The 27,574-nt window shown below is 44.1% G+C and overlaps 1 protein-coding gene across 4 annotated transcripts in view; it reads right to left on the bottom strand.

Annotated features, from left to right (window-relative positions):
* Positions 1 to 291: 291 nt before the first annotated feature.
* Positions 292 to 27,574, bottom strand: part of ATF1 (activating transcription factor 1) — a 355,624-nt gene continuing 328,341 nt past the window's right edge. For 2 of the 4 annotated variants that reach the window (XM_068267350.1, XM_068267349.1), the window contains exons 2-8: positions 24,558 to 24,653; positions 22,317 to 22,442; positions 20,814 to 20,911; positions 15,347 to 15,477; positions 12,779 to 12,961; positions 12,533 to 12,692; positions 292 to 6,944 (exon numbers count right to left, since the gene is read on the bottom strand). In XM_068267350.1, coding sequence (XP_068123451.1) covers positions 6,800 to 6,944; positions 12,533 to 12,692; positions 12,779 to 12,961; positions 15,347 to 15,477; positions 20,814 to 20,911; positions 22,317 to 22,442; positions 24,558 to 24,647 — 933 coding nt within the window. In that variant the 5' untranslated portion in view covers positions 24,648 to 24,653 and the 3' untranslated portion in view covers positions 292 to 6,799. The remainder of the gene's footprint in view (positions 6,945 to 12,532; positions 12,693 to 12,778; positions 12,962 to 15,346; positions 15,478 to 20,813; positions 20,912 to 22,316; positions 22,443 to 24,557; positions 24,654 to 27,574) is intronic. The other 2 variants (XM_068267352.1, XM_068267353.1) reach the window with 2 other exon arrangements.

The following is a 27,574-nucleotide window of genomic DNA, read 5'->3' as shown; positions in this document are numbered from 1 at the left end:
AATAATGGGTGTGGGTCAATTAATCTATTGCAAGCTAACCTGTTGCAGCTCTCCTATTCAGAATCCATAGAAATGTGAAGTCATTGATAAAATTAAAGTATAGCTCAACCTATCACTACCATTTGTGTGTCTACTACAGCAGCACAGGTCCAACTAGCAATCACACACCTGAAAACAGAACTATATATAGGAGTTGCACATGAAAGGATAGTATCAGTTATCAAATAAAATTACACTTTAAAAATAGGCATTGGGAAAACAAAACACATACTAAACACGGACACACAGAAATTAAGTAAATAATCACACATTTTATTCATAAAAATGTAAATCACACTGCGCAGCCAAAATTCAGAACACATTTCAAAACCTTCACTCAAGTCAGTCCCTGTCCCAGAACGACTAGCGACAGGGAAACAGAGCGAGAGAGTCTTCTGGCTATTAAAAGTTAGGTGCCACATATAATAGTAATATAGTAAATTCCCCTTAAAGCCCTGATGGATACTTCAGAAAGTAAACACCACAAATAGGATTACAAATATTGCCTGCCAAAGCGAGCAGAGTTAACCTAAGCCTTAACCTGAAACTGTGACTAACCAAAAATGAGGTAAAATATGTACATACAATTACATACAAAATAAAACTGAAATAACACGGAAAATGGAAGGAAAAAACACTGTTACATAAGAGAAATAAAGTTTCCACCTTATGGAAATTCTATGGTCTTTAACAGGATAAAATTGACCCCTTTACGTAAAATATAGAAATCTACAATTAATACTACAGCCTGAGTAGAAGGTGGATTGCAATGTACAGATACTGTCATGTTTTGTAAAAATTCCTTGAGTTCACATTGTTTTAAAAGGAACCATGACAACAAGATGGCAGCGCATATTAATGCCTTCTCAAGAATTCTCCTTTGTCCTCTAAGATCACACACATGGCATGCATGCTTCGTGCAAGTAGAAGTCCTGCCTCACGTCAAAATTAAGGTGGATCTACAATTAGATGCTACGACCCTGGTTCAAGTAACTGATCTAAGGTTTTCTCATAGAAGAGGTTTTAACAAATAATCATTTAAATATCTTTTTAATGCCCAGCAGGCAAAATGTTCTTTAAAGCAACGTTCACAGAGGTAAGTTGCCATGCGAGTTTATGAGCTCATCTTAAAGTGAACCTGTAATGAAAAAAACTGCCCCTGGGGGCACGTACCTTGGGAGGGGGGCGTGGAGTACATGCGAGATGCAGTGTGTTACCGCATATATCACGTGCATAAACAGACATAAACAGAGGCAATGGCTTTAATTCATCAAGCATTACCGCATTTGGTAACGTTGAAATACAGCTGATTTTTCAGAGCATTTTGTAACAGGTCTATTCATCAAGGCTGTTAGCGCATAGCAAGCTGAAATTACTGAGCAGTGAGATAAATTACCGACTTGTGTGGTAAACACCTCAGCAAATGCCAATTCATCAAGATTACAGCATTGTGTAAACCCAGTATCAGGTTCGATGATTACCGGCAGCTCCGGGATGTCGAAATCAGTGCGGGAGCTGTGACAGAAGCAGAGAGGGATTAGCTATATAGCAGAGGGCCAACAGCAACAGCCTGTCTCCTGCAAGTCCCTGTGATAGAATCGGATGCCTTCTCGGGAGGGTCGAATTTTTCTACCCCTCCAGGCAGCGTAGGAGAGAGATTCCGAATAAAAGAGGTTTCCCCCTACAGACCTTCAGATGTTTAACCCTTTACGTTCCTGTTTAAAGAAGCAGAGGAGCTAGTGGGGAAATCACCAAAGCATGGCATGTGTTATGTCTCTTGGAAGCTCATCTAAGCTGTGGCAATTAAATAAAATGTTAATAAAGACTAATATAGGGAGCAGAGGCAGTATAACAAACATGTACATTCTAAAGGGATGCCTTTTACTTGTGTAATGCCATCACTGCACGAACTGCATGTAACAAAACAGAGACCACTCCACACTGCTCTGCTGTTCCCGAACAGGTTTTTGTGAATTGAAGCCATGGGTTTTGGTAAATTACCAAACTTTTACCGCACCCGTAAAAATCTTCATGAATTAGCAAAAAAGGTTTAAAATACAGAATGCAGTATTTTAACGACTTTTTTTTTCCAACCAGCCTTTGAATTGTAGCCATAGAAGCATACTTTTCGTTGACTGTATGCTCCACTGTATGCAACCTATAGGTCGCATAACGTGTGGTGCAACTTTTTAGTTCTGTTGAGTTGCATTTGTTTTTACAGAAAACGCAGTGCAGCTTCAACTGTGAACGTAGCCTAAAGTTTTTTTCAAATAACATTTTTTTTCTTTTCTTACATACTTTTTCACCTACCAGAGGCTGAAAAAGTATTTTCTAGACAAAGTAAACTCCTGGGCAAAAAACGTAGGAGAAAGGTTTTTTGAATTAGAAGTCCATAAAAGCGGCGTTATGACCCTGTTGACATATTTCCTTTTAACCACTTGCCGACCGCACGCTTATACCGTGCTTTGGCAAAGTGGCAGCTGCAGGACCAGCGACGCAGTATTGCGTCGCCAGCTGCAGCCTAATTAATCAGGAAGCAGCCGCTCGTACGAGCGGCTGCTTCCTGTCAATTCACGGCGGGGGGCTCCGTGAATAGCCTGCGGGCCGCCGATGGCGGCTCGCAGGCTAAATGTAAACACAAGCGGAAATAATCCGCTTTGTTTACATTTGTACGGCGCTGCTGCGCAGCAGCGCCGTAAGGCAGATCGGCGATCCCCGGCCAATCAGCGGCCCGGGATCGCCGCCATGTGACAGGGGACGTCCTGTCACTGGCTGCACAGGACGGATAGCGTCCTGTGCAGCCCAGATCTCCCGGGGGTGGCAGGTAGGAGAGGGAGGGGGAGGATTTCGCCGCGGAGGGGGGCTTTGAGGTGCCCCCCCCGCAAAATGCCAGCCAGGAGGAGCGATCAGACCCCCCCTGCACATCATCCCCCTAGTGGGGAAAAAAGGGGGGTGATCTGATCGTTCTGAGTGCCCTTTGATCTGTGCTGGGGGCTGCAGAGCCCACCCAGCACAGATCACCTAAAACAGCGCTGGTCCTTAAGGGGGGGTAAAGGGTGGGTCCTCAAGTGGTTAAACAATGCACATTGCCTGGCTGTCCTGCTGATCCTCTGCCTCTAATACTTTTAGCCATAGACTTTGAACAAGCATATGCAGATCAGGAGTTTGTGACTAGATCACACACCTGAAACAAGCATGGGGCTAATCCAAATACTACTGCAGCCACAGAGATCAGCAGGACAGCCAGGCAACTGGTATTGGGTAAAAGGAAATAAATATGACAGCCTCCATATTACTCTCACTCGCCCTTTCAGGGTGAAGCTGCATTTTATCTAGTCCTTTTACCTTCCCTGCGGCATTTGTTTTGAGAAAAGAGGTTGCAGAGAGCTGTCACAGGTACAGTTGCACTTCACAGTGCAGAAATCCAGCTACTTTATAGACCACAGTGATGTTCCTCCTCCCTCCCTCAACAACACACATTCTCCTAACCAGATGCCAGGGATGCCAGCTCAAGGTGCATCACATAAGAGAACTCTAGGCACCGGGAGGGACCTTCCAGAGAAAAACAAAACAAAAAAAACAAACACAGGAGGTACCGTGAGCCCAACATTGATAAACGTTCATCAAATCACAGACCTGGGTTTCCATTCCAAACAAGCAACCGCTATAAGAACATGAGGTATATACATCCTCACTTAGATAAGCCAGGTACCTCAGGATGGGTCAAACTGATGGAACACACAGAATATCTAAACATAAATCATCTCCCACATGCTATGCAATATGGCGCAAAAAAAAAGAAAAACAAAAAACAAAAAACCCCAGAAGAGCAAAAAAAAGAAAAAAAAAAAAGCTGGCTTGCTTGAATGATGCAGGAAACCTATACATTACAGTATAAAAGAATTAAGCACAGATGCAACAACCGTGTCACAAAGACCTGTTTTGACCTGAAGAATTGAGCAGTGTCTCATGAAACGTGTCATCACATCTGCACACAAAATGACCCTTCATATTGCGTTGAGTATTGGCAACCTTGAGGTAAGCCAACAGTTGCCTTTTTAAACAGTTTTAGGCATTTTGTTTTCTGAGTGCCTCCATAAGCCTAGAGTTAAGGTGCAAGACCACACACTGTGAAACCACATCACACCCCCAGACTAAAAAGCTAGCCTCTGCACCACTGCAGAGGCTGGGGTATGAAGAAGGAGACAAGGCCTATTGGTGCAGCATGAAGAAGCTAAAAAGGCGCAGGGAAATTTGGGCGCAGGCCAGGGTCAAATGGCGCACTCCGAGAATTAACTTTTCTTCTGCCTAATATTTGATATAATTCACAACTGAAACTTTATTCCCAAATTTTCGCGCCACCTTTCTTTATGTAATGCAGGATCTGGCTGTTGCCAGTGCCCAAATTACACAGTAACCACTGCTATAGCTGTCACATTATGGCCTACGGCTGTGCCCAAGTCTTCCGTCCCACGCCACTCCCAAATGTACTGTTTCACTACATGTCTGCCCAGCTGAGTAGATGTAAACCACTGCTTCGATGCACAGGCAGGTCTATGGTCTGACTAGTGACGGGGTTTGTAGTTATGGTCACTGCCTGTATTCCGCTACCAGTCAGTAAAGACAGCTCTCTACAAATTCTTTTAATAAAACAGAGAGGGTGGTAAAGCTGCAGAGTGTAGTTTACCCTTACTGAACACTGTGCCTACTTTGGTACTGGATTACTATAGAAGGAACCCCGCAGAAAACTCTTTTCCTATCACCACATGGTCACTGTAATCCAAAATTCCCTTTCCCTCAGTATTCCACTGAAGGATATGGTTGTCTCATCAGGTAGGCATGCAAGAGCATACTTGTCTCTTGTCTTGTGCAAAACAGATACTTTCATGTAATATCTGGGAGGCAAAAGAAGAACTTTGAGAAAGCAGAAATTTAACGGACGATTGGGTGCCTTCATACATCTATTTATATCAGATGTTCTAATGGCAGGTTTATCTTAAATACCGGCAAGCAAGGGCAAGTACATTGAAATGCATGGCCATCAAAAACCAATCACAAATCTAATGAAGGACATCTCAACTGTGCAGAATACACAGCGTGGCACATAAGTGGCTGTTTGGTTCCATTAAAAACACAGATCTATGGGAGCTGGAGGTATTCTACTAAGTGCTTTACATACAGCCTTATTGGGCAACCATAGCTTGTACTCAAAAAACAAAGCTTCAACATATCCCCAAATCCTATAAGATTACCAACTTTGGCAAAGTCGGTATTTGCATAGAAACTAGGCTCACCTTCCCACCATATTTGATTACGCTCCAACCAATAGAAGTACAGAAGGTCTATCCTTCCATGTTTATGTGCAGGAGACGTTCTGGGGCCATATTTTAGGGTTAAACCCGTCTATCTAAAATTAAAACAGCTACAACTTAGTAGATTTTTCAGTTCCATTTTAAAACTGCCAATTCATGTCATCTAGATAAAAAGGATTGCCTCTTCAAGGAAATATAACAAATTAGGGAAATAGATCCATAGTGTATCTGTAATGCCTAATACACACCATACAATTTTCTGTTAAGGTGCATACACACGCACTACCAAGTGCAACGACGGGTCCACCGGACCCTCCCGCTGGGCGGTGTTTGGCCAACAGAATGCGCGCCGTCGGCAGACTGATAAGGCGGTTTCTGAACGATCCGCTCATTTGGTAGTGCGTGTGTACGCACCTTTATATTTTCTGTAATTAGATTATTTTCTGTAAAGTACTGGTAGAGACTGGTCATTATCTCTGGTGCATTGTCTCCTGCTAAGCCGAACATTGCTTAATTGCTAGGCAGATAAATGGTTACATAGATTATTTCCAACATCTTGGAAATTATCTATCTGGCAGGTAAATCTTATGCTGGGCATACATGGTAGAATTCTTCTGATGACCCACCGGATAGATTCCCCGCGGGCGAACAATAACGGGGAATCGAGCTGAAGATAAGGAGCGCCCACGGGGACGAGCCGGAATCGATCCGGCCGCCCACGGGGATGCGGGTCGACTCGTCTATGCCCAGCATTATGCTGGGGATACAAGCTACGTTTTGTACCGTGTATCGAGCCGCAGGATAGATTGCGCGGCCGGATTGATTCCCGCTCGTACCCGCGGGCGGCTTCTTTATCTGCTCTTCGTTTTTTCTTTTGTCCTGCCCGCCGGTATCGAGCGCGGAATCGATCCGGCGGGTCATCGGACACGTCGGATATTATCAATCGAGCCATCAGCGGCTCGATTGATAATAAAAAACTAACCGTGTATGCCCAGTATTACAGAAAATTGTATGGTGTATACTAGGCATTACAGATCCACTTTAAATAATTATAACTCATAAAAAGGTAGGGATGCCCATGGCATAAAAATCCCAGGATGCCACTGGCCCAGACTTATTTCATAAAGTCATACAGCCATAGGTCTCTGAGCCCAATTAAGATTACAGATATGTGTTCAACACATAATTTTATAAATTACTCTTTTCTTATCGAAGAACTAAAAAGTTTTATTATACATATATATATTTTCATTTTACCTAAAAATAACATTCAAACCGCAGCTAGAATTAACACATGGTGGCCCATCTCAATTTGATGACTCTGTAAAAGTTTTTGAAAAAAAAAAAAAAAGGCTTCGTCTGTGGCCTTCTGTAAAATTTAGAAAATTTGGTATAAAAGAAAAAAAAAAAAAAAAAGCTCATCTAAAAAGATATACAATAAAAAAAAATTAAACTGTTTTGTGACAGTACAAATCTTTTAAAGTCTTTAGCTCCTCAATTAATGTTTTATTTTGATTTTCGAGCACAGCGACTCTGTTTTCCAAGCATTTAACATATTCCTTCTTCTTCCTCCGACATTCTCTGGCAGCCTCCCTGCAGGTAGAAAGGCAGAATTAAAAAGGTGCATTTTGAATGTAACAGTTCCATCCATTAAAATGTGCCAACGCAACTTTGTACAAGTGCTCAAAATGATGGCATGCGTAGAAAGAGTATGGTGTGCATTTTGTCATACAGCAAAGGGCTATAGTGATGGCCATGTCTAGGAGAACTCATGGAGAAGCATGTGATTTGTTTGAACACCTGATAGATTTGCAAAGCTCTGATTTTTTGTGACCACATCCTGCATTAGCACAGGATCATGACTAGCAAATCAGAGACTTGCATATTTATCGCTGATCCCATGCTTCTCCAAGAGTTCTTCTAGACATGACCATCACTATTGGGCAATAACATTGGTGCCGCCACAACAGATAAACTCAGATCTCAGCTCTGGAGCCTGCTGATAAGACCGTCTCTCTTTCCTTCCTGTCTTGCAGCAGGTGGAGATACATTCTCACAACCTCACGCGCCCCAGTATAGAGATCAGCACTTTTAAGCTCCGTACGCAGGCTAGATGCCCGAGGGATCGGGTGTCGATCACCACCGGGCGACATGCCTCGTACACACGTATGAGGCATGTCGCCCGGTGGTAATCGACACCCTATCCCAATCCCTCAGGCATCTAGCCTGCGTACGGAGCTTGAGAGTGCTGATCTCTATACTGGGGCGTGAGGTTGTGAGAATGCATCTCCACCTGCTGCAAGACAGGAAGAGTAGAAAGACTGTCTTATCAGCAGGCTCCAGTGCCGAGATCTGCACAGTTTATCTGTAGTGGCGGCACCAACGTTTTTACCCAATAGTGATGGTCATGTCTAGAAAAACCTTCAGTCTCTGCAGTACCAGCAAATGTAGAGCTATTTTTACAAGCGCACACAATGGCCCTTGTAGCGGAAAGAATTGACAGATTATTGGGTGGGGCTGGGGAAGACCCAGTTGTCATGGTACACATTGGCACCAATGACAAAGTTAGTGGGAGATGGAAGGTCCTCAAAAATGACTTTCAGGTACTTGGAGATCAACTTAAAGCAAGGACCTCCAAGGTGGTGTACTCTGAAATACTGCCAGTGCCACATCTGAGAGACAGAGGGAGCTTAGGGAGTTAAATAAGTGGCTGAGAAATTGGTGTAGGAAGGAAGGGTTTTGGTTCCTGGAGAACTGGGCAGACTGCAGTCGACTACAGGTTCTACAGCAGGGATGGGCTGCACCTTAATGGGGAGGGTGCAGCTGCATTGGGGGAGAAGATGGCTAACCGGTTGGAGGAAATTTTAAACTAGGATCTGGGGGGGAGGTGGGAGGATAAAGTCGCAATATGTAGACAAGATAAGGTAAAAAGACAGTGTAAGCCTAACATTATGGGGGGTGGAGAGGGGGGTGGGGACAGTGTAAAGATTAAGGAGGTTGGTAAAACTTCAAGTAGCCCATTTCAGGTTAACAAAATTGGTAAATGTGGTGGTAAAAATATAAAGTGCCTGGTAACCAATGCTCGGAGCCTTGCAAATAAAATAGACGAACTAGAGTTCATTCTGAATGACAAAGGCTATGACAATGTGGGAATAACCGAGACATGGATGGATGAAAGCCATGACTGGATAGCTAATTTAAAAGTATACAATGTGTTTAGAAGGGATAGAAAAAAGAGGAAAGGTGGAGGGGTTTGTCTCTTTGTTAAGAATTCTTTTACAGCTGTCCTCAACGATGAAATGGAGGAAGATTGCGAAGATGTGGAGTCCGTTTGGGTAAATATTCATAGTGGAAATAAAAGTTGCCAATTGCTTTTTGGGGTATGCTACAGACCACCTCATATTAATGAAGCTGCAGAACTGCGATTACTACAGCAAATTGAAAAAGCTGCAAGGAAAAATGAGGTCATAGTTATGGGCGACTTCAACTTTCCAGACATTGACTGGGGTATTGAGGCTACCCATTCTGGTAAAAGCAGCAGATTTCTGGCAGCACTACAGGACAATTACTTGACTCAAATGGTAACGGAACCAACTAGGGGGAATGCGTTACTGGATCTGATCATTTCAAATAGACCAGATAATGTATAAAATGTGCAGGTTCAAGAACATTTGGGAAATAGTGATCACAACATGATAACGTTTGATCTGGTGACTGATAAGCCACGGGGCAGCGGGACCACTAAAACTACGAATTTTAGAAAAGCAAAGTTCAATCAAATTAGGCAGGCACTAAGTTTGGTGAACTGGGATAATGTACTACAAGGGGAGGACACTGAAGGGAAATGGCAAGCTTTTAAACGTATTCTCAATCAATATTGTAGTATGTATATCCCATATGGAAACAAAATGCCTAGGAATAAAAAAAAGGCCTCTATGGATGAATAGAAAGGTTAGGGATAAAATGAAGAGGAAAAAGAATGCCTATAAGGTCCTAAAACAGGAGGGGACCGAGGCTGCACTAAGCAATTATAAGGAGTGCAATAAAATTGAAAAAAAAGAAATTAGGCTGGCAAAGATCGAAGCTGAAAATCAAATCACTAGGGATATCAAATCTAACCCAAAAAAAGTTTTACAAGTACATCAACTCTAAAAAAAAAATAAAAAAAAAAAAGAAAGGTTGACTGTATAGGACTCCTAAAGGATGAGGGTGGGAACTCAATGGTGGATGACCAAGGTAAGGCAGAGTTATTAAATGCTTTCTTTGCTTCTGTCTTCACAAAGGAAACAGCACTGTTGCAAATTACAGAGGCAGAAGAGTCTCAATCTTCTAACTGTAATATTAAATACTTAACGCAGGAAAGAAGTGAAGGCAAGACTACAATTAAAAATAGACAAGGCACCTGGCCTGGATGGCATGCATCCTCGGGTCCTAAGGGAATTACGTTCAGTTATAAACCCCTTTATCTTATCTTTTGTGACTCAACTGGCAGAGTCCCACTGGATTGGCGTACAGCCCACGTTTTCCCATTATTTAAGAAGGGCAAAAAAAAATTATAGACCAGTAAGCTTAACATCAGTTGGATGCAAACATAATAGATACTATACATGACTTCATAGTAGAAAATAATCTTATTTCTCAGCATCAACATAGGTTTACTAAAGACAGGTCCTGTTTGACTAACATGCTCAGCTTTTATGAGGTAGTGAATGCTAATATGGATATTGGGAATGCTGTAGATGTGATATACTTGGACTTTGCAAAGGCCTTCGACACTGTTCCCCACAAAAGTCTGGTGCAAAAGTTGAGGATGCAAGGACTGGGGAAGAGTCTGTGTGCATGGATAGGGAACTGGCTAATGGACAAAAAACAAAGAGTTGTGGTCAATGGATCGTACTCAAAATGGGAGACTGTTAGCAGTGGGGTCCCACAGGGGTCTGTACTGGGTCCAGTGCTCTTCAATTTATTTATTAATGACCTAGTAGATGCAGTAGTGAGCAATGTTGCTATTTTTGCAGATGATACAAAATTGTGCAGAATCCTCAACTCTCAGGAAGATAGTGTCATATTGCAACAGGATCTGGATAGGATGGCTATATGGGCACATACATGGCAGATGAAAAAGACGCCTTAGAGGAGATCTAATTAACATGTATAAATACATCAGAGGGCAATATAATAGCTTGGCGGATGAGCTTTTTGTCTCTAGGCCTTCTCAAAGGACTAGAGGACATGATCTGCGCATGGAGGAAAAACGTTTTAGCCATTTATTTAGGAAAGGGTTCTTTACAGTATGAGTGATTAAGATGTGGAATGCATTGCCACAGGAAGTCGTTATGGCAAACTCTATATCTGCATTTAAAGGGGGCTTAGATGCTTTCCTTGCATTGAAAGACATCCATGGCTAAAATTACTAGGTAATGCCTAATGATGTTGATCCAGGGATTTTATCGGATTGCCATCTTGAGTCGGGAAGGAATTTTTCCCTTTTGGGGCTAATTGGACCATGCCTTGTAAGGGTTTTTTCGCCTTCCTCTGGAACAACAGGGATATGTGAGGGAGCAGGCTGGTGTTGTACTTTATACTGGTTGAACTCGATGGACGTATGTCTTTTTTCAACCAAAATAACTACGTACTAAGGTTATGCTAATGTAATGCTATGTGTAGGTTTTTACTTGAGCGATGTGATAAAAAAAAAATAAAATCAACCATAGCATTACATTTTCAAACCACAGGCACTAAAAGAGAATCTGTATTGTTAAAATCGCACAAAAGTAAACATACCAGTGCATTAGGGGACATCTATTACCCTCTGACACAATTTCGCCGCTTCTCGCCGCATTAAAAGTGGTTAAAAACAGTTTTAAAAAGTTTGTTTATAAACAAACAAAATGGCCACCAAAACAGGAAGTAGGTTGATGTACAGTATGTCCACACATAGAAAATACATCCATACACAAGCAGGCTGTATACAGCCTTCCTTTTGAATCTCAAGAGAGCATTTGGGTGTTTCTTTCCCCCTGCATCTCTCATGCACTGAAGTTTCAGGCTGCAAACAGCTTTGCCCTTGTCTGTAATTCTTCAGTATGTGAAAGCCCAGCCAGCTCAGAGGACGATTTATCCAGCTTGTAAAAGATAAGAGAGAAGAGAGAAGCTGCTCTAATCTAAATAATACACAGGCAGTGTGCATAGAGGGGCCTGAAAGGGGGAGTTCATAGCAGAACCACAACACTGAAAAACTTGGCAGCCTTCCAGACACAGGCTGACAAGTCTGACAGGGGAAAGATACATTGATTTATTACAGAGACAGTGATAGTATAAAGTGCTGCAGTAAGCCAGAACACATTAGAATAGGTTTTGGAACTTGTAGGATGACAAAAAACAGGATGCAATTTTTGTTACGGAGTCTATTTAAAAAAAAGTGATGGTAGTGTGAACCAACCCAAGAGATCTGAACACCATGATTCAACAAAATATTTGGGCATCTTCCGTACAAGGCCACAGAAGATGATGGAATTATATAAATCCAAAATAAAAATAATAATCATGTAATCATTCAATGTGAGGCTGCTGCTGCTGCTACTACTACTACCTCTCAGCATGCATTGCAATGGCCGGGATGTGCGACCTCACCGCAGCCAATGCAAGCTGCTTCATCTGCTGCACAGGGGGGGAAGCAATGGGGAGGGGGGCTAGGGGAGCAGCCCCTCCAAAAGTAAGGAAATGCTCATTGCAACAACCCCCCTCCCCCCAACTCTTAGCGCTAGGTTTGGTTTGAATGGTCTTTTTTTTCGTCTAGGTGCATTCAGGTGCTCAGCTTACTTTAAAGATAACCCAAGCCGGCGTTATTTTGTAGTGAAAAACATATAACCTGGTCCGGGGAGCAAGCTGGATCAGGTAGCATCCCATCACCGTTGCTCTCTAACCCCCCTGAAACCTGTAATGGCTTACTTACATTTCAGGGTTCACGGCGCTGCACAGAGCTTAGAAAAGCATGGAATAGGCAGCAAAGAGCCATTAAGAGGAGGGAGTGGGCGTTCCTGGTGTGTGTGTGTTGTCACAGAGGCATGGCATAGAACAGGGAACATGACTCTGTGGCCCATATGCCCCTCCCCACACCCAAAGGAAATACATGCGTTTTACCAAAAGGGAAAAGATCGATAAGGGATCCACCGTCTTACCTGTTTTTCATTAATCTTATTTCTCGCTTTAGCTGTGGGTCGTCTGACTTATGAGTCTGACCAGACAGTGAGACAGGGGAGGTCATTACCACAGTTTGTGGTAGGGAGGTGGTGGTTGATGTGGTCCTGATCTGGTAAGTCTGCATGTCTCCTGAAGCAGCTAAAAAGTACAGAGAAAGAGCATTACTGGAAGGGAAATGCAAATCATCACGTTTTTCTGTGTCGCGGACACAACTGATTACTTACTCTGTACAACCACTTGGTTACCAGGAACAAGAATTTGCTGACCATCTGCTGTCTGAGCATACTGTACTATAGTTGTACCAGTCTGATTGCTTCCAGCATTGGCCATGGCCAGCGTCTGTAAGCCCTGGATGCCTTCTGCTGAGGCTGTTGCGAGCTGGAGAGTTCCATTGGGAGCAATGGTAACTAGAAGGAACAACACACAAAAATAAATGAAACCTATATCATCAAGCCATTTAGTACAGGAAAATATTGCTAATTTCTATTGCACCATTGTTTTGCGGTCATTTACAGTCTCTCACAAAAGGGAGTGCACCCTGACCCTTCACACAGACAGCATCTCACAAAGGGGAACACACCCTGACCCCTCACACAGACAGCATCTCACAAAGGGGGACACATCCTGACCCCTAACACAGACAGCATCTCACAAAGGGGAACACACCCTGACCCCTCACACAGACAGCATCTCACAAAAGGCAACACCCTGACCCCTCACACAGAAAACATCTCACAAAAGGGAGTACACCCTGACCCCTCACAGACAGTATCTCATAAAGGGGTACACACCCTGCCCCCTCACACAGACAGCATCTCACAAAGAGGGACACACCCTGACCGCTCACAGACAGCATCTCACAAAAGGGAACACACCCTGACCCCTAACACAGACAGCATCTCACAAAAGGGAACACACCCTGACCCCTCACACAGACAGCATCTCACAAAAGGGAGTACACCCTGACCCCTCACACAGACAGCATCTCACAAAAGGGAACACACCCTGACCCCTAACACAGACAGCATCTCACAAAAGGGAACACACCCTGACCCCTAACACAGACAGCATCTCACAAAAGGGAACACACCCTGACCCCTAACAGACAGCATCTCACAAAAGGCAACACACCCTGACCCCTCACACAGAAAACATCTCACAAAAGGGAGTACACCCTGACCCCTCACATAGACAGTATCTCATAAAGGGGTACACACCCTGACCCCTCACACAGACAGCATCTCATAAAAGGGAACACACCCTGACCCCTTACACAGACAGCATCTCACAAAAGGGAGTACACCCTGACCCCTCACACAGACAGTATCTCACAAAAGGGAGAACCCCCTGAACCCCCACACAGACAGCATCTCACAAAAGGGAGTACACCCTGCAGCTATGCGCCAACGTTAGGCGCCAGTAGAGTTTATGGATAGCTGCCCGGAGGTTACGGAACACCGCGCAGAGGCTGCAACAGGACAGGTAACGTATAAAAACGCACAGGGGGGCGGGGGGGGGGGGTGGTGGTTGAGGGGGATGGGGGTTTGTGTTTCACATTTATACATTCTGGGCAGCGGCTCTGCGGACGTGGCGGGCTCAGCAGATTCCCTGAAGATTTCATGCTGAAATCAGATGGGAATCGGCCTGTAGTATATGGGCAGAATCGACAAGAGACAAATTTATTTTGAAACAGATTCGATTAAAGATAAATTTGTCCCTTTGTCGATTCTGCCCATTATCATCAGGTGTATAGCCACCTTAATTTTAGATAAGATAAAGACCCAGAGCACCAATAGTTGAGGAACAGAATTGAAGATAGTGAAGATAGTGAAGATTAAAAAAAAAAAAAAAAGGGGCCAACAATTAGGAACTGCAGACATCATTCTACAACACCAGCAATCCAAGAGAACTCCCAGTGATCCAGCAAACCCTAACTGGATTCATAGTCTGCTGAGAGGTAAGTGGAGTTGCTGCTGCATCCAAAAGCAAGTTTTTGGTTTTCTTTTTAAGTTACCAGGCAGCTTGGGTTTATTATATACAAAACAAAGTGGTAAATCTTACTGCTGGTGCCTGCACAAGCCTACAACAACATAGGTAGAAGGTTCATGTACGCTCTACCCCCCACCAACCACTTCAGTCGGTGCAGGATCTGGTAAGCCAAGCCAGTCTCAATGCACAACAGGAAAAGGATCTGCAAGCCAGGCCGGATTATTGAAAAAGGCTGAAAATTTTATTGAAAAAAAAAAAAAAATTTCCACATTACAGTGCAATAAAATCACAGGATCAGCTAACGCATATCTGGCTTACAAACTGCCCTTAATCATAGCTTTTTCAATGATTTTTTCAGCCTTTTTCAATCATCCGGCCTGGCTTGCGGATCCTTTTCCTGTCATACAACATCATAACTGCTAACTTTTCAGCACGCTTACTAAGTTCCAATATGACCCACGCAAGAGCTGCAGTCTTTTACCACCCAATAGTAAACAATACTAAAAAAAAACTAAAGCCTGATTGTGTGTCTTGGAGGATCCCTGGAAATGCCTGGTACATCAAGGCCAATAAAGTCATCTGCTTAATGCCGCCTGGGTAGAATAGCCCTGAGCAGCAGGATGGTGACAGATTCTGCCTTCGGAACTTCTAGAACATCTGAAAGCAATGTTGCCATTGGGTGTAAGAAACATGAAGCTACAGGCAAAGGTTTGTTTTATACTTCTATTGTTTCACATCTACAAATTGTCAGCATACAGCAAGTACAGTGTATGGATGGGAATTTCTAGCAGCTATAAGCTCACCATATTGACCACTACTGGTCTGATATATAGTGGTGGCAGCAGTAGACATGGGTGTAACAACAGAGGCTCCTGATCCCTCTTCACGTTTTCTGTCTTCGGGGTCTCCAGAAGAAAGATCTTTCAGAATTTGCCTAAGAAAAAAGAAAGAAAATAATTCACAAATCCAGAGAAAATTGAAACCAACTAGAGTTTCTGTTCACTAAGTAAATGTTCAACAATTGGAAGGCTCCTACAGACTTATTGGTTGAGAGCAGGTAATGATCTCAGATGGAGATGGTCACTGAGATGCAAATAGTTTTGAGTTGCAAATGTATGCAGCTTAAAAGGGAACCTACACTGAGAAGGATATTGATTTCCCTTTTAAAATAATACCAGCTGCTGATCCTGTGTCTCTAATACTTTTAGCCACAGCCCCTCAACAAGCATGCAGATCAGGTGGTCTGACTGAAGTCAGACTGGATTAGCTGCATGCTTGTTTCAGGTGTGCGATTCAGCCATTACTGCAGCCAAAGAGATCAGCAGGACTGACAAGCAACTGGTATTGTTTAAAAGGAAACCTCCATATCCCTCTCAGTTTAGGATCCCTTTAAACATTAAACAATCAAATCCTGCTGAGGTAAATTTGATTGGTCCACTTTCAAGCTGCATAAATTTGCATACGCAATGTGCATAAAACTCAAAATGATTTGCATCTCATTGACCATCCCTGATCTCAGAGGGCTGCAGAGAGACAACGCAATGGTGCAGACTGGGAGAACTTGCCCCGTTATTACTTTGGTATCCCCCTTCCCCATCCAACACCCTCCCCCCCCAAAGAATGCTAATCCAAACCAAGACCTCCCATCAGCAACACAATGGCCTTGATTCATAAAGCATTCCCGCATGCGGAAATGCTCTAAACAGCTCACTTTTCCGACCACATAGCAAAATCTGTATTTACAAAGGCTTTTTCCGCATGAAAAGCCGACATTCCTGAGAAGAGCCATAAATCACCACCTTGTGCAGTGATTATCTTAACAAAAGTAACAAAAATGTCCATTCATAAAGCTTAGAGGAAGCGGTATGCAGACGGGGATTACCGCTACCTCTGATGTGGCGAGAAGCGTGCGGAATACATTGCAGTGAATGGGACAGACCTCCCAAGTAGCAGCAGAGAGAGCAGCGCACTGAGGAACTCAGCCAGCTTCTGTATGCCTACCGACAGCCTACAGCGGGAAATCGCCGCTCTGCTATCGCAACTGGCAACATTTTATGAATGCCCACCCAGAAGTCAGAAATACCGAGCGCGGAGTTTCCCCCGCACTGATTTACTTCACCGAACACATTTTTATGAATCGAGGCCAAAGTCCTGAGAACCGTCACTTCAGCAAATTTTACCTGTTATCTGAATGAAGCCTAACCTGTGAAGCAGAAGTAAAATACATGTGCAGAAATAAGTAATAAGACCCGGTTTCAGTTTTCGTGGTTTGTAAGTTTTTTTTTTGTATTTGAAAGCTCTATCCTTTGTAAGTGTAGCCCTTGGAGTTTATTCATCAATGAATAGGAGAACGGATGTTATATTTCCCCTGAACCATTTGTTTTTTTTTAGAAGTCCTGCTTTTTTTTCTTCTGTATTTAAAACTTTATTTAGTAGGACTATGGCAAATTACCAGCTTCTGTCATTTTTAAAGTGCTGGTTTGAAAATGAAGTAAGGAATAGGACTGGTTCCTATAGACAACCAGCACATCCATAAAGACCAAATTCAGTCTTTGAGCTGTCTGCAGTCCTCCCTCTATCCCATCAATAAACAGGAAAACTTCACATCTTGGGAAAAACCAGCACTAAAACCAGCCGGTGACCCGTGCCCTGCAGGCACACCACCTCTGCAAGTACAGGACAAAGTATAAAGAAGGACACGGCACTCAGAAGCTGTGCAGCAACAAGCTGTATTGAGTCACAATATACACTACATGTTTCGCCTGATGAAGGGCTCTATCCCATCATCACCTGCAGAAGACAGCCAGGGAGGAGCTGGGAGGAGGGACCAGCCAGTATTTAAAGACAACCTAGGTCGAAAAATAGAATAAATGTAATGCTCTTTGTAAGTTATGCTAGCATCGGTGGGTGCCAGGGGAAATAAGTCTTGCTCACCTGTAATCGATATTATTGTGAAACTCCACCCCATTTGCAAAATTCCCATGGCCATTTTTGCCAGAAGCGATTCAGAAGCTGTGTCCACCCCCACTGTGTTTCCTTGGTCTGCACCCAGCACAGCAGCTGCAACCTAATAGGCGACTGCCAAGCTGGGGGGAGGGCCGACGCAACGCAGGTAGCGGTGGACACAAAACTTCGGAAACACTTTAGGCAAAAACTGCCACAGCTGTTTTGCTGATGTTGGGGGCATAACTTACAAAGAGGTTTACATTAAATGCATTACTGTATCTATTTCACCCTAGGTGGTCTTTAACTGTGAACACAAAGCTGACCTTGCCCACCTCTTCTGCAGGCTGCAAGGACTGAGAAAAGCAAAGAGGTTGCCATGGTCGCATGTCGGCTCTGTGCAGAGGCAGAAATTCCCACTTTGCTAGCAGCTCTATGCTTTGGAAAACATGACCCATAGATCTGTACACAAATTGTATGAAACACGGTTAAACCTTTTTACTTCTCTGTACAAAAATAGAATAGTTAAGATCTTCTATACCAAATAGTGAAGATATTATATACCAGATAGACTTTTTTATGGTATTCATTTCAGCGTGTCTTAGGAAAAACATAAGCAAAACCTTTTCACTTTATGATTACACTCTTAATTTTATGGTTTAGCACTTTCCTGTAGAATTTAAACATTTGGTGTAACTTGCCATCAGGAGAATACATAAACAACTGCTGGGAATAGACTGAAGGTTAAGAGACAGCCCGGAGCACACATACAGGGTACGGTAACTCTCAGTGTCTCTTCTGCAAGCCATTAAAAAGGTATTACTTTTACAAGACTGTTTTTTTTTCTACCTACATATATTGTTTGGCTAACACGGTACAGAAACATTTTTACTACTATCTTCTGCAAGCAGTGCAGCAATGTGAGGCCACAAACATACAGCTATATCATAGGGCCCGATGCCCAAAAGACCAGTCATTTTACCAGTACCAATGCCAGTGGAGCACAAGTTATGCTGCGTGTTAGCACAGCAATGCGCATTATCCCACAATGTGTGTGCTGCTGCACAATACAATTTGTCATGATCAGCTCATTTGCAATTAGTGAGGCTTAGATAAAAGGAATCATGTTTGGCTGGAGGGGAGGGGAGGGGGGGGGGGGGGTAGATTTATGTGTACACCAGGGGGTGCGTGACTCAGCGAGTTTGGGGATTAGAATAATGATAAATCATGTATAAATGAGCCTAAGTATTCAGTCAATTAAAACCATGAAGGAAGGTTCCAAATGTATGCACTATTAGCACTACTAACAAAAAAATACATACATACATATATTGAGGGGTACCCGATATACCATTAGTGGTACTTGTCAAACAACAAAACATAAGGTGCGTACACACACACTACTAAAGAGAACGGATCCATCAGACCCTCCTGCTGAGCGGATCGTTCAGAAACAGCCTTATCAGTCTGCAGACAGACTGTACACACGCACTACTGTCGGGAGAACGACCGCCCAGCGGGAGGGTCTGACGGTCCAGTCGTTGTCTTTAGTAGTGCGTGTGTACGATAGATGTATGAATGTCCAGCAAAGATCAGACAGATCAAGAACTCCACCTGGGTTTAATGCGCTGTGGCTTTTTGTATTCACATACCACAGTGAACAAACATGCGCAACATTTCAGTGTCATAATTGTGAGCTCTGAATAAAAGAAAAGCTACTGCACATTAAATCCCACGTGAAGTCCCAGATTGTTCTGAACTCTGTTGGTACTTGGCAAAATCCATCTTTCATAACGAGGCACATGCTGGTCATTAGTCACAGCAGAAAACTAACAGCAAAAAAGGTTTAGACTGGTTTCCAAGCATCCAGCATGCAATGGATGTGGCTGGATCACAGAATACCTGGAAAGGATATGAGGAAGCTCCACCATAGTTCATAATTGGAGTGTAGTAGCATAAAAACATCACACAGCTGGATAATTGCTAATACTTAGTGCCCTGCTAGTAGGGAATACTTCCTGACAAGATGATGCCGGAAAGGTGGCCACAGGGCTCTGACTGGTAACTCTTTTCTCCCCCTGGATCCCCTTCTGGCTATCTCATTCAAATTGCACGATGAGTAGAACTAGGACCCAGGGAACACATCTCTCCAACCGCCCAGACATCTAAACCCACTGCATCTGGCCTCTTCTCCTCACGCTTCCTAGGCCTTGGCAGGGAGGCGCTCACCATGTGGGCTACAGCTGCTTCACCAATTTGACTCCGACCACTGCTGCTACCCCTGTGCTGCTTGCTGCCAGAGCACTTTACACTGCCAGTCCCAGCACATTACCATGGCCATCACTACAGCAGTACGAACAGCTCTCCCATCATCATGCCAACCCGCCAGCCTGACTGCACTGCAGACCTGGTCCACTCATAGTAGCGTCTCCACCAGCTGGGTCCCCTCACCATTTGCCTGCAGCCTCAAATTTGGGTGTGTGGATGCCCTTGACGCCAGCCACCCTCAGGTGTCCGTCTCGGATTGCAACAGACTGCACTGGACTAGGCCATAAGCTGGAGCTAAATCTGTAAGCGTGGCCACAGGGATATTTACAGCCAGGACAGTTAAAGAAGCAAAAGCCTGCCAGGACACTGACGGAACTTTTGGACTCTTGTTTTATTACCACTCCTACTCTCTTGCGCCACCTCCATTTTCCAAGGACATACTGAGGGCATCTGAATTCACTAGAGAGCAGTTGAACACAGAATGTGGCAGCTCCGCTCATAGCACTCAGATGACCCCTCTCGTCCTTTCTCCACTATTTCCCCATGTAGTGTACATGCCTACTCTGTATTTTCTACCTTAAGTTATTTACTGTACCATCACCTACCAAAAAATTCTGGGTACAACCCCAGTTCCACTTGAAAAAATAAATATTTCAATTTCCATGTCAAAATAGCTAAAAAAGGAAATAGGATACTGAGGTTTGCTGGTGCCTTCTTTGGTGGCATTACTACAGAAGAATATCAAAATGCACACATCAAGCTCTATCCAGGGTTATGCACAATTCCTGATGCTACAGATCTGGCTGTAGGGTTCGCTGTGCAACGTCTGCTAAAAACTTTAATGCAACATTCTCCTGCCGCAGGAGTATGCTAACAGCAGTGGTCAATTTGACCTGAAGTGTGCCCCCGACATCAGCAAATGGAAGCATGTGCATATTGCTCTGTATAGTAATCCTGGAAGCTCGGGGTCCTATAAGATCCCATCTTAAATTTAGGATAAATATTCATTATCTAAATATAACAAAACAAATAGAAGACCAGGTATGTGGCCTCACTTACGTATATGATAGTTGACGGGCTAAAATACGGGCCTTCCTGGGGGTATCAATGCTGTCAGACGAATCCAGCGAGTCATCACTTTCTGATATAGAAGAGGCCTTGAGCAAAAACACAAAAAAGAAGTCTTATTGGCTATGGATTTCATGCCATACAATACACATGTGCAGTTCAGCAGATACCTTATTGACAAGGTCATTTTTAAGGGGTTACATGATCACACAACTCCCTCCTCCCCCACCCCTGCAACGTGGTCTGGCAGGCACAATCCGGAAAGCCACAGTTTATGATCTTGTGCTCATGTAGATGACCCCGGCCTGATGTCTTAAACCTACCTACCTGTTTCTGACTAGAGCTGGTCACAAAGCCACAAATAAGCCACAATAATCTTGCAGCAAATAGGGTTATTGGTCCAGTATCCTTTGCAGTGTACACTAGTGAAGACGGTGTCACCTGCCATCAGCAGGCCTAGAAAACTCCCAGAAATCGCTGTTTTTGTCACAGCTGGGAAGATGTCTGCTGACCTGTTCTCCCAGTAACAACCACCCACCTCTCATGGGTGTTCAGAGAAAGTGATGGCCCTTAAGAGTCTGGAGCATTGAGCATACATCTAAATATTATGCATACTGAAAACAATATAGGAATCATGAAAGGATATTCAGGCTTGGTTCACACACGCAACTTGGTTGGATTAGCACCGAGATCGACTTGACGCCCGCATTGAGATGAATGGGAGTGTTCATCTCAATGCATTTACCGTTGTTCGCTGGCGATTGCTCAAACGTCGTGGTCAATCAAAATTTCTCAGACGCTGCATGTAGCATTGCACAGCAGTTGCCCTCAGCGGTTCCCTGCCCTCCCTCCCCCCATGAGGCTCAAAATGCACCAATGGGATGACAGGAACTGATGCCGATTACTTGTTTTTGGCAGCAGAAAAGTAATTAGCATTGGCAGCATGCACCACCTGCAGAAGACCACATGAATCGGCTCTTAGACTTTGCCATACACTGGTCAGTGCGGTCAACAGATAGATGCTTCTCAGATCATTACCGGATTCCTCCACACACTGCACACAGAATTTTCAAAAGATTTCAAAATGAAAAATCTATGCACTCTGCCTGCCTGCCAGACACGTCTGTATCTTTGTTAATTTTCTGCACAGGAAAACCGAGAACCAACGTTAATTAATGGGCTAGTTCACACTTGAATGCTTTTTTTTTGCAGAACAAAAGCAGAAAAACAACTGACAGCAATGGAGCACTCATCAGTCAGAAAACTCATACAGAAAAACGCAAGCAGAAAACCGACAGACAAGTGTGAATCAAGCCTAAAATATTTGGTATCCTCAAAATACCATCACTCAAGTAGGAGCAAAAAGCCATTAGTCTCCTTATCTCCTATAAACAATTATGTGGACTTCCTTGAAGGTGTTGCGAACTAAACCAGACTACTGACAGCCTTCTACAAAAAGCATGAAGTTTGCGTTACACTCCAAGTTCTAATTACCGTTGATGCAGCCACCTGAGGAGAATGAATGACAGATTGCTGCGGCGTCTGAATAACACCTTGTACTTGAACGTGTTGATCCCCGGGAAGAACAACAGTCACGGGAGTTGTGCCTCTTAGTGACATCTGGAACAGGACATCAATTTGGAAATCAGTTATTAAATAATCAAAAAGCTGACTTAAAGAGACTCTGTATTAAAACAAAGTGCCCCTTGGGGGTACTTTCCTCAAAAGGGAGAAGCCTCTGGACCCCATCGCAGCTTCCCCCTTCCTCCTCCGTCCCACGGTGGTCTCTCTCTGCCCTTCGGAAGGCACAGCCGACAATTTGTCAGGCTGTGCAATATTTACCTTCCCCAGCTCCAGTGGGGACACTGTAGAGACTCTCGGCTCGGAAACAGCCGATCCCTGTCGAGTCCGCTCTACTGCGCAGGTGACTTGCGTCTGCGCAGTAGAGCAGACCCTGCCGGGATCGGCTATTTCCACCTATTTCGGAGCAGAGAGCCCCTACTACGCCTGCGTTGGAGCCGGGAAGGTAAATATTTACATGGCCACTGTTCGTGGATCTGCAGCAAGACCACAATGGTACAGAGGACAGGGGGAGCCTCGATAGGATCCAGAGGCTCCCCTCTCCTGAGGTGCGTACGCCCTAGGGGCATTTTTTATTGATATAGATTTTCTTTAAAGAAAATACAATATTCTGTAGATCTGGCATAAGAGTGAAGTGCTGATGCAACAATAGAAGCTTGGAATAGAAGCTTCTGGTACACAAAACATCCATTGACAGAGGCGCTCAGAGCTCCCCAACACTGCGTCTTCAACACTTTTTTATTGGTCTGAAGAAGCGGCTATAGGCCGTGAAACGTGCTGTCGTTTATTGTGCCATACTGAATGAAAAGTCTGAATCTGTCATTCAGTGAATTATTGAAGTTAAGCCCATACTTATCGTTTTGTAACATATTTTATCCATGGATGGGGCCTCTCTCTAGTTATTTCCACTAGAGAGTAGCAAAATAATCTAAAAAGAACATCTGGATGTTTTAGATCTAATTGAAATGGATATTTTTAAAATTTCCTGCATTTCCTATTCATTAAAATGATAGCATCTGATTGAAAATTACTGCGATCATTCTGGATTTATCAGCTTGTGTTTGCATAGATGTCAATGCTTTGGGCAGCACGGTGGTGTAGTGGTTAGCGCTCTCGCCTTGCAGCTCTGGGCCCCCCCGATTCCAATCCCAGCCAGGTCAACATCTGCAAGGAGTTTGTATGTTCTCCCCATGTCTGCGCAGGTTTCCTCCAGGCACTCCGGTTTCCTCTCACATCCCAGAAACATACAGATACGTTAATTGGCTTTCCCCTAAATTGGCCCTAGACTACAATAAATACACTACACAATACATACATAGATTTAAGACTATGGTAGGGATTAGAAGGGGAGCTCCTCTGAGGGACAGTTAGTGACAAGACTATATTCTCTGTACAGCGCTGCGCAATGTCAGCGCTATATAAATACTAAAAATAATAATAAATGGTTTAGTGAACTTAAAGTGACATTGAACGAGCTGAAACCCGTATGGCCATCAGTAGCTACCACAACTTAACAGTAGGATATAAAATATTATTCACGTGATAAATTGAAATTCCTACTAAATGATTTATTAACCAGCCTGGAGTTCTATTAAGATCACCAGGCTGGCGACCAGACGTTTTTTTTTTTAATAAAAAAAAAAAAACTATTGCATGCAGCCAACTGAAAGTTGGCTGCATGAAAGCCCACTAGAGGGCGCTCCGAATGCGTGCTTCTGATCGCCTCCGGCGATCAGAAGTAACAAGAAAGGCCGCGATGAGCAGCCCTTCTTGTTATGCTTTCCTCGTCGCCATGGCGACGAGCGGAGTGACGTCATGGACGTCAGCAGACGTCCTGACGTCAGCCGCCTCCGATCCAGCCCTTAGCGCTGGCCGGAACTGTTTGGTCCGGCTGCGCTGGGCTCGGGCGGACCCTCTTTCGCCGCTGCACGCGGCGCATCAGCGCTGCGGCGGCGATCGGGTAGCACACGCGGCTGGCAAAGTGCTCCTTTTGCGCTCATTACAATCGGCCCAGCAGGGCCTGAGCGGCAGCCTCCGGCGGTACTGGACGAGCTGAGCTCGTCCATACCGCCCAGCTGGTTAAATAAATACACACACACAGAAAGAATATACTTAACAACTCAAAAACCAACAAAATAAATCAGTAACGGATACCTGTTGGGCAAGTTGGGCGGTTTGGAAGGAAGCTGGGAAAGTGATGGTGTGCACAGTCTCCGTGTTGCTCTTCTTGGAGACCTCTTCCATAATACACTGTAAAGAAAAGGCATATCACAGATATAAAATATACCATGTAAGCAACACATTTAAAGAAATAAAGACAAAGTTTTGTGAAATATAGCATTTTCACAATAACATCCAAGCATTACTCATAATCTGGCTTTGCCACGCACTTGGCTTCCCTGACTTTAATTGAACTTAAAGTTAGAATCCATTCACAATATATGCGCAAATGCGTGCAGCGCAGTGTATGGACACATTGTTTTACACTTGTCCTTTCATGCTTGCTCTGGTGCAGTCACAATACACTTTTGCAGTTAGCACACATGCATATTCATGACTGCATAGTAGCCGTGCTGCATTGGGAAAGATTGTGTGTTGCCTTACACCGTAACACAATGCACACCTTATGGGTTTAAATGCCCTGTAGAGTTAGGACCCTTTTCAAGTTAAGGCTTGGGTTTGGTGAATACTGAGGTCAAGGTTAGGCTTGTTGGGTAAATGGTTAGGCTTGTTGGGTAAATGGGTAAAGGCTAGACCACATGTTAAAGTATTGGGTCCCACTTAGAGAAGAACAAAGGCTAGTATTGGGCATTAGGGGAAGATTGGTGTTTAAGGTTAGTGATGGGTGCACAGAGACAATCCTATAATTCTGTGCGATTTATTTATATGTACCAGCATCTCTACCACCTCAGTGGCTGGATATGTACTGGTTAAGGGCTCTGACACAGGAGATCAGGGTTTGAATCTCGGCTCTTCCTGTTTGGTAAGCCAGCACCTATTCAGCGCACTCTAGTGGCTGCAGCTCTGGTGATTTGAGTCCACCAAGAGAATAGCGCGATATAAAATGTTCTGTGTCTTGTGTCTATCAAACAACACACTAGATGTGACTTCTGAAAACCAATGCTCAAGTAGGACATCCTTTATTCATATGCAGTCTCACTGAAGGTGATCTTTGATTGTGCACTAAATGGTCCTTTTAGGAGTCCCTTTGTTAACCCAACCACATCACCTGTAAAACAATCAAAACAATCAGCAGAGGCAATCATTACTATATAGACAGGCTGCACAAAAAGTAGCAGCAAGTAGCCTACACAGAGCGATCCGGCGGCTCGATTAGCTGCCGGATCGACTCTGCCGCATCCCCGCGCGTACCCGCCACGTCCGCACGTGCGTTGGATTCGATCCCCCCTCGTCCCCGTCGGTGCCGCTTATCTTCCGCTCGATTCCCCGCTATTGTTCGCTCGCGGGGAATCGGCCACGGCAAGATCGGACTTGTCGGATCTTATCAATCGAGCTGCATCAGCGGCTCGATTGAAAAGACACACCGTGCCGTGTAGACCCGGCTTAAAGACGACTATTATCTGAATGCAACCACCTTTTTTCCATGGCTCCTAGTATAAGCTTTTCTTGATCCAAGATGAAATTTCTAAGCTCCTGTCTTTTCAATTAATACACCATTCCAATGTGGATGATCCTCACAGTCACTTATGACTGGATAGCGTTAGAAAAAATTAAAGGTGGCCATACACTGGTCGATTTGCCATCAGATCGACCAACGGATAGATCCTTCTCTGATCAGAGAGGGATCGTATGGCTGCCTTTACTGCAAACAGATTGTGAATCGATTTCAGCATGAAATCGATACACCATCTGTGAAGCTGCCGCTGCCTCCCCTGCATACATTACCTGATCCGGCCGGCACAAGTCCCCCGGTCTCCGCTGTCTTCTCCACTCTGGGCTCCAGCTTCACTTTACTTCCTGTCCGGGAAAGTTTAAACAGTAGGGGGCGCTCTACTGTGTAAACTTCCTGTCGGGACAAGAAGAAGTGAAGCCTGCCAGAGCCCAGCGGAGAATGAGCAGCGGGGGCAAAGGGGGGATACGCGCCGGCCGGATCAGGTAATGTATTGTCGCTAACGTTGGTCGTCGGACATTCGAATGCCGCTATAGACGCACTACTGACCCACCGGCGATCGAGCGAAATCTTCCGCGCAGACAGATCGACGATTATGTTCGATTTCGGACGGAAATCGATCGCTCGGTCAGCGTTTGCGCAACGATTTCACAGCAGGTTTGATCACAGTGATCAAATCTGCTGTATATCGGCGGGAAATAGTATAAGTGTATGGGCCCCCTTAGAGGGCAAGAAGGGGGGGGGTCTATGCCATAGCCTGAGGACCGAGTCATAAAAGAAAGGATGCACCTCAAAGCACTGCACAATCATCATTCCAGCCATGGACATCTCACCTAAGCTTACTTTTACAGACAGATTTGGCACACAGTAACCTCCGCTAAAGCCGGATTATACAGACTGATCACAAAAGTGCTGCATCAGTCTCCTCCTATATTCAGTGACTCGTTCTCCATAGAATGACAATATCCTGCAGGAAGATAGACCTAGGAATATGTATTGCTCTGTGAAATTGCCAAAAAGTAAAGAGGTTGAAAAAATTCTGTAAAGAAATTCACCCGTTACACCATATTTCATGAAAGCCAAGATTTTCCGAGAAGAACATAGTGAGATTTGGAAGTGAACAATAAGTAAAGAATTCCCCGTAACTACTTCCTGGGTAAGATACTCCACATCTTAATCACTGTGAACTGTTAAGAGCTGACCGACAAAAAGGGACATTAAATAGTGATCCCTACTAGTAACGTGACATTGCCCATGTACTTGGTAAAATGCTGCTGAAGCATGCTGGCACTAAGTAAATCTATGCAGTAATAGGGCTGGTCAGTGAGATGGCAATAACTCAGAGTTAATGCAAATACTAGGCAAGTGTATACTGCTACATTTGCAAAGCTGTATAAATTTGATTAAAATTAGCAAGTAAAACTTCCCCCCACCCCCATCAACGGTTTTGTAAAATGTAAGAGTAAAGGTGCCCATACACTTACCCGATTTCCCACCGATAGACCACAGATTCGATCACTGTGATCGAATTTTCTGTGAA

The sequence above is a fragment of the Hyperolius riggenbachi genome, chromosome 2 (genome assembly GCF_040937935.1).
Source record: "Hyperolius riggenbachi isolate aHypRig1 chromosome 2, aHypRig1.pri, whole genome shotgun sequence".
In the NCBI taxonomy this organism is placed as follows: domain Eukaryota; kingdom Metazoa; phylum Chordata; class Amphibia; order Anura; family Hyperoliidae; genus Hyperolius; species Hyperolius riggenbachi.
This window is presented reverse-complemented; position numbering and strand designations above follow the sequence as displayed.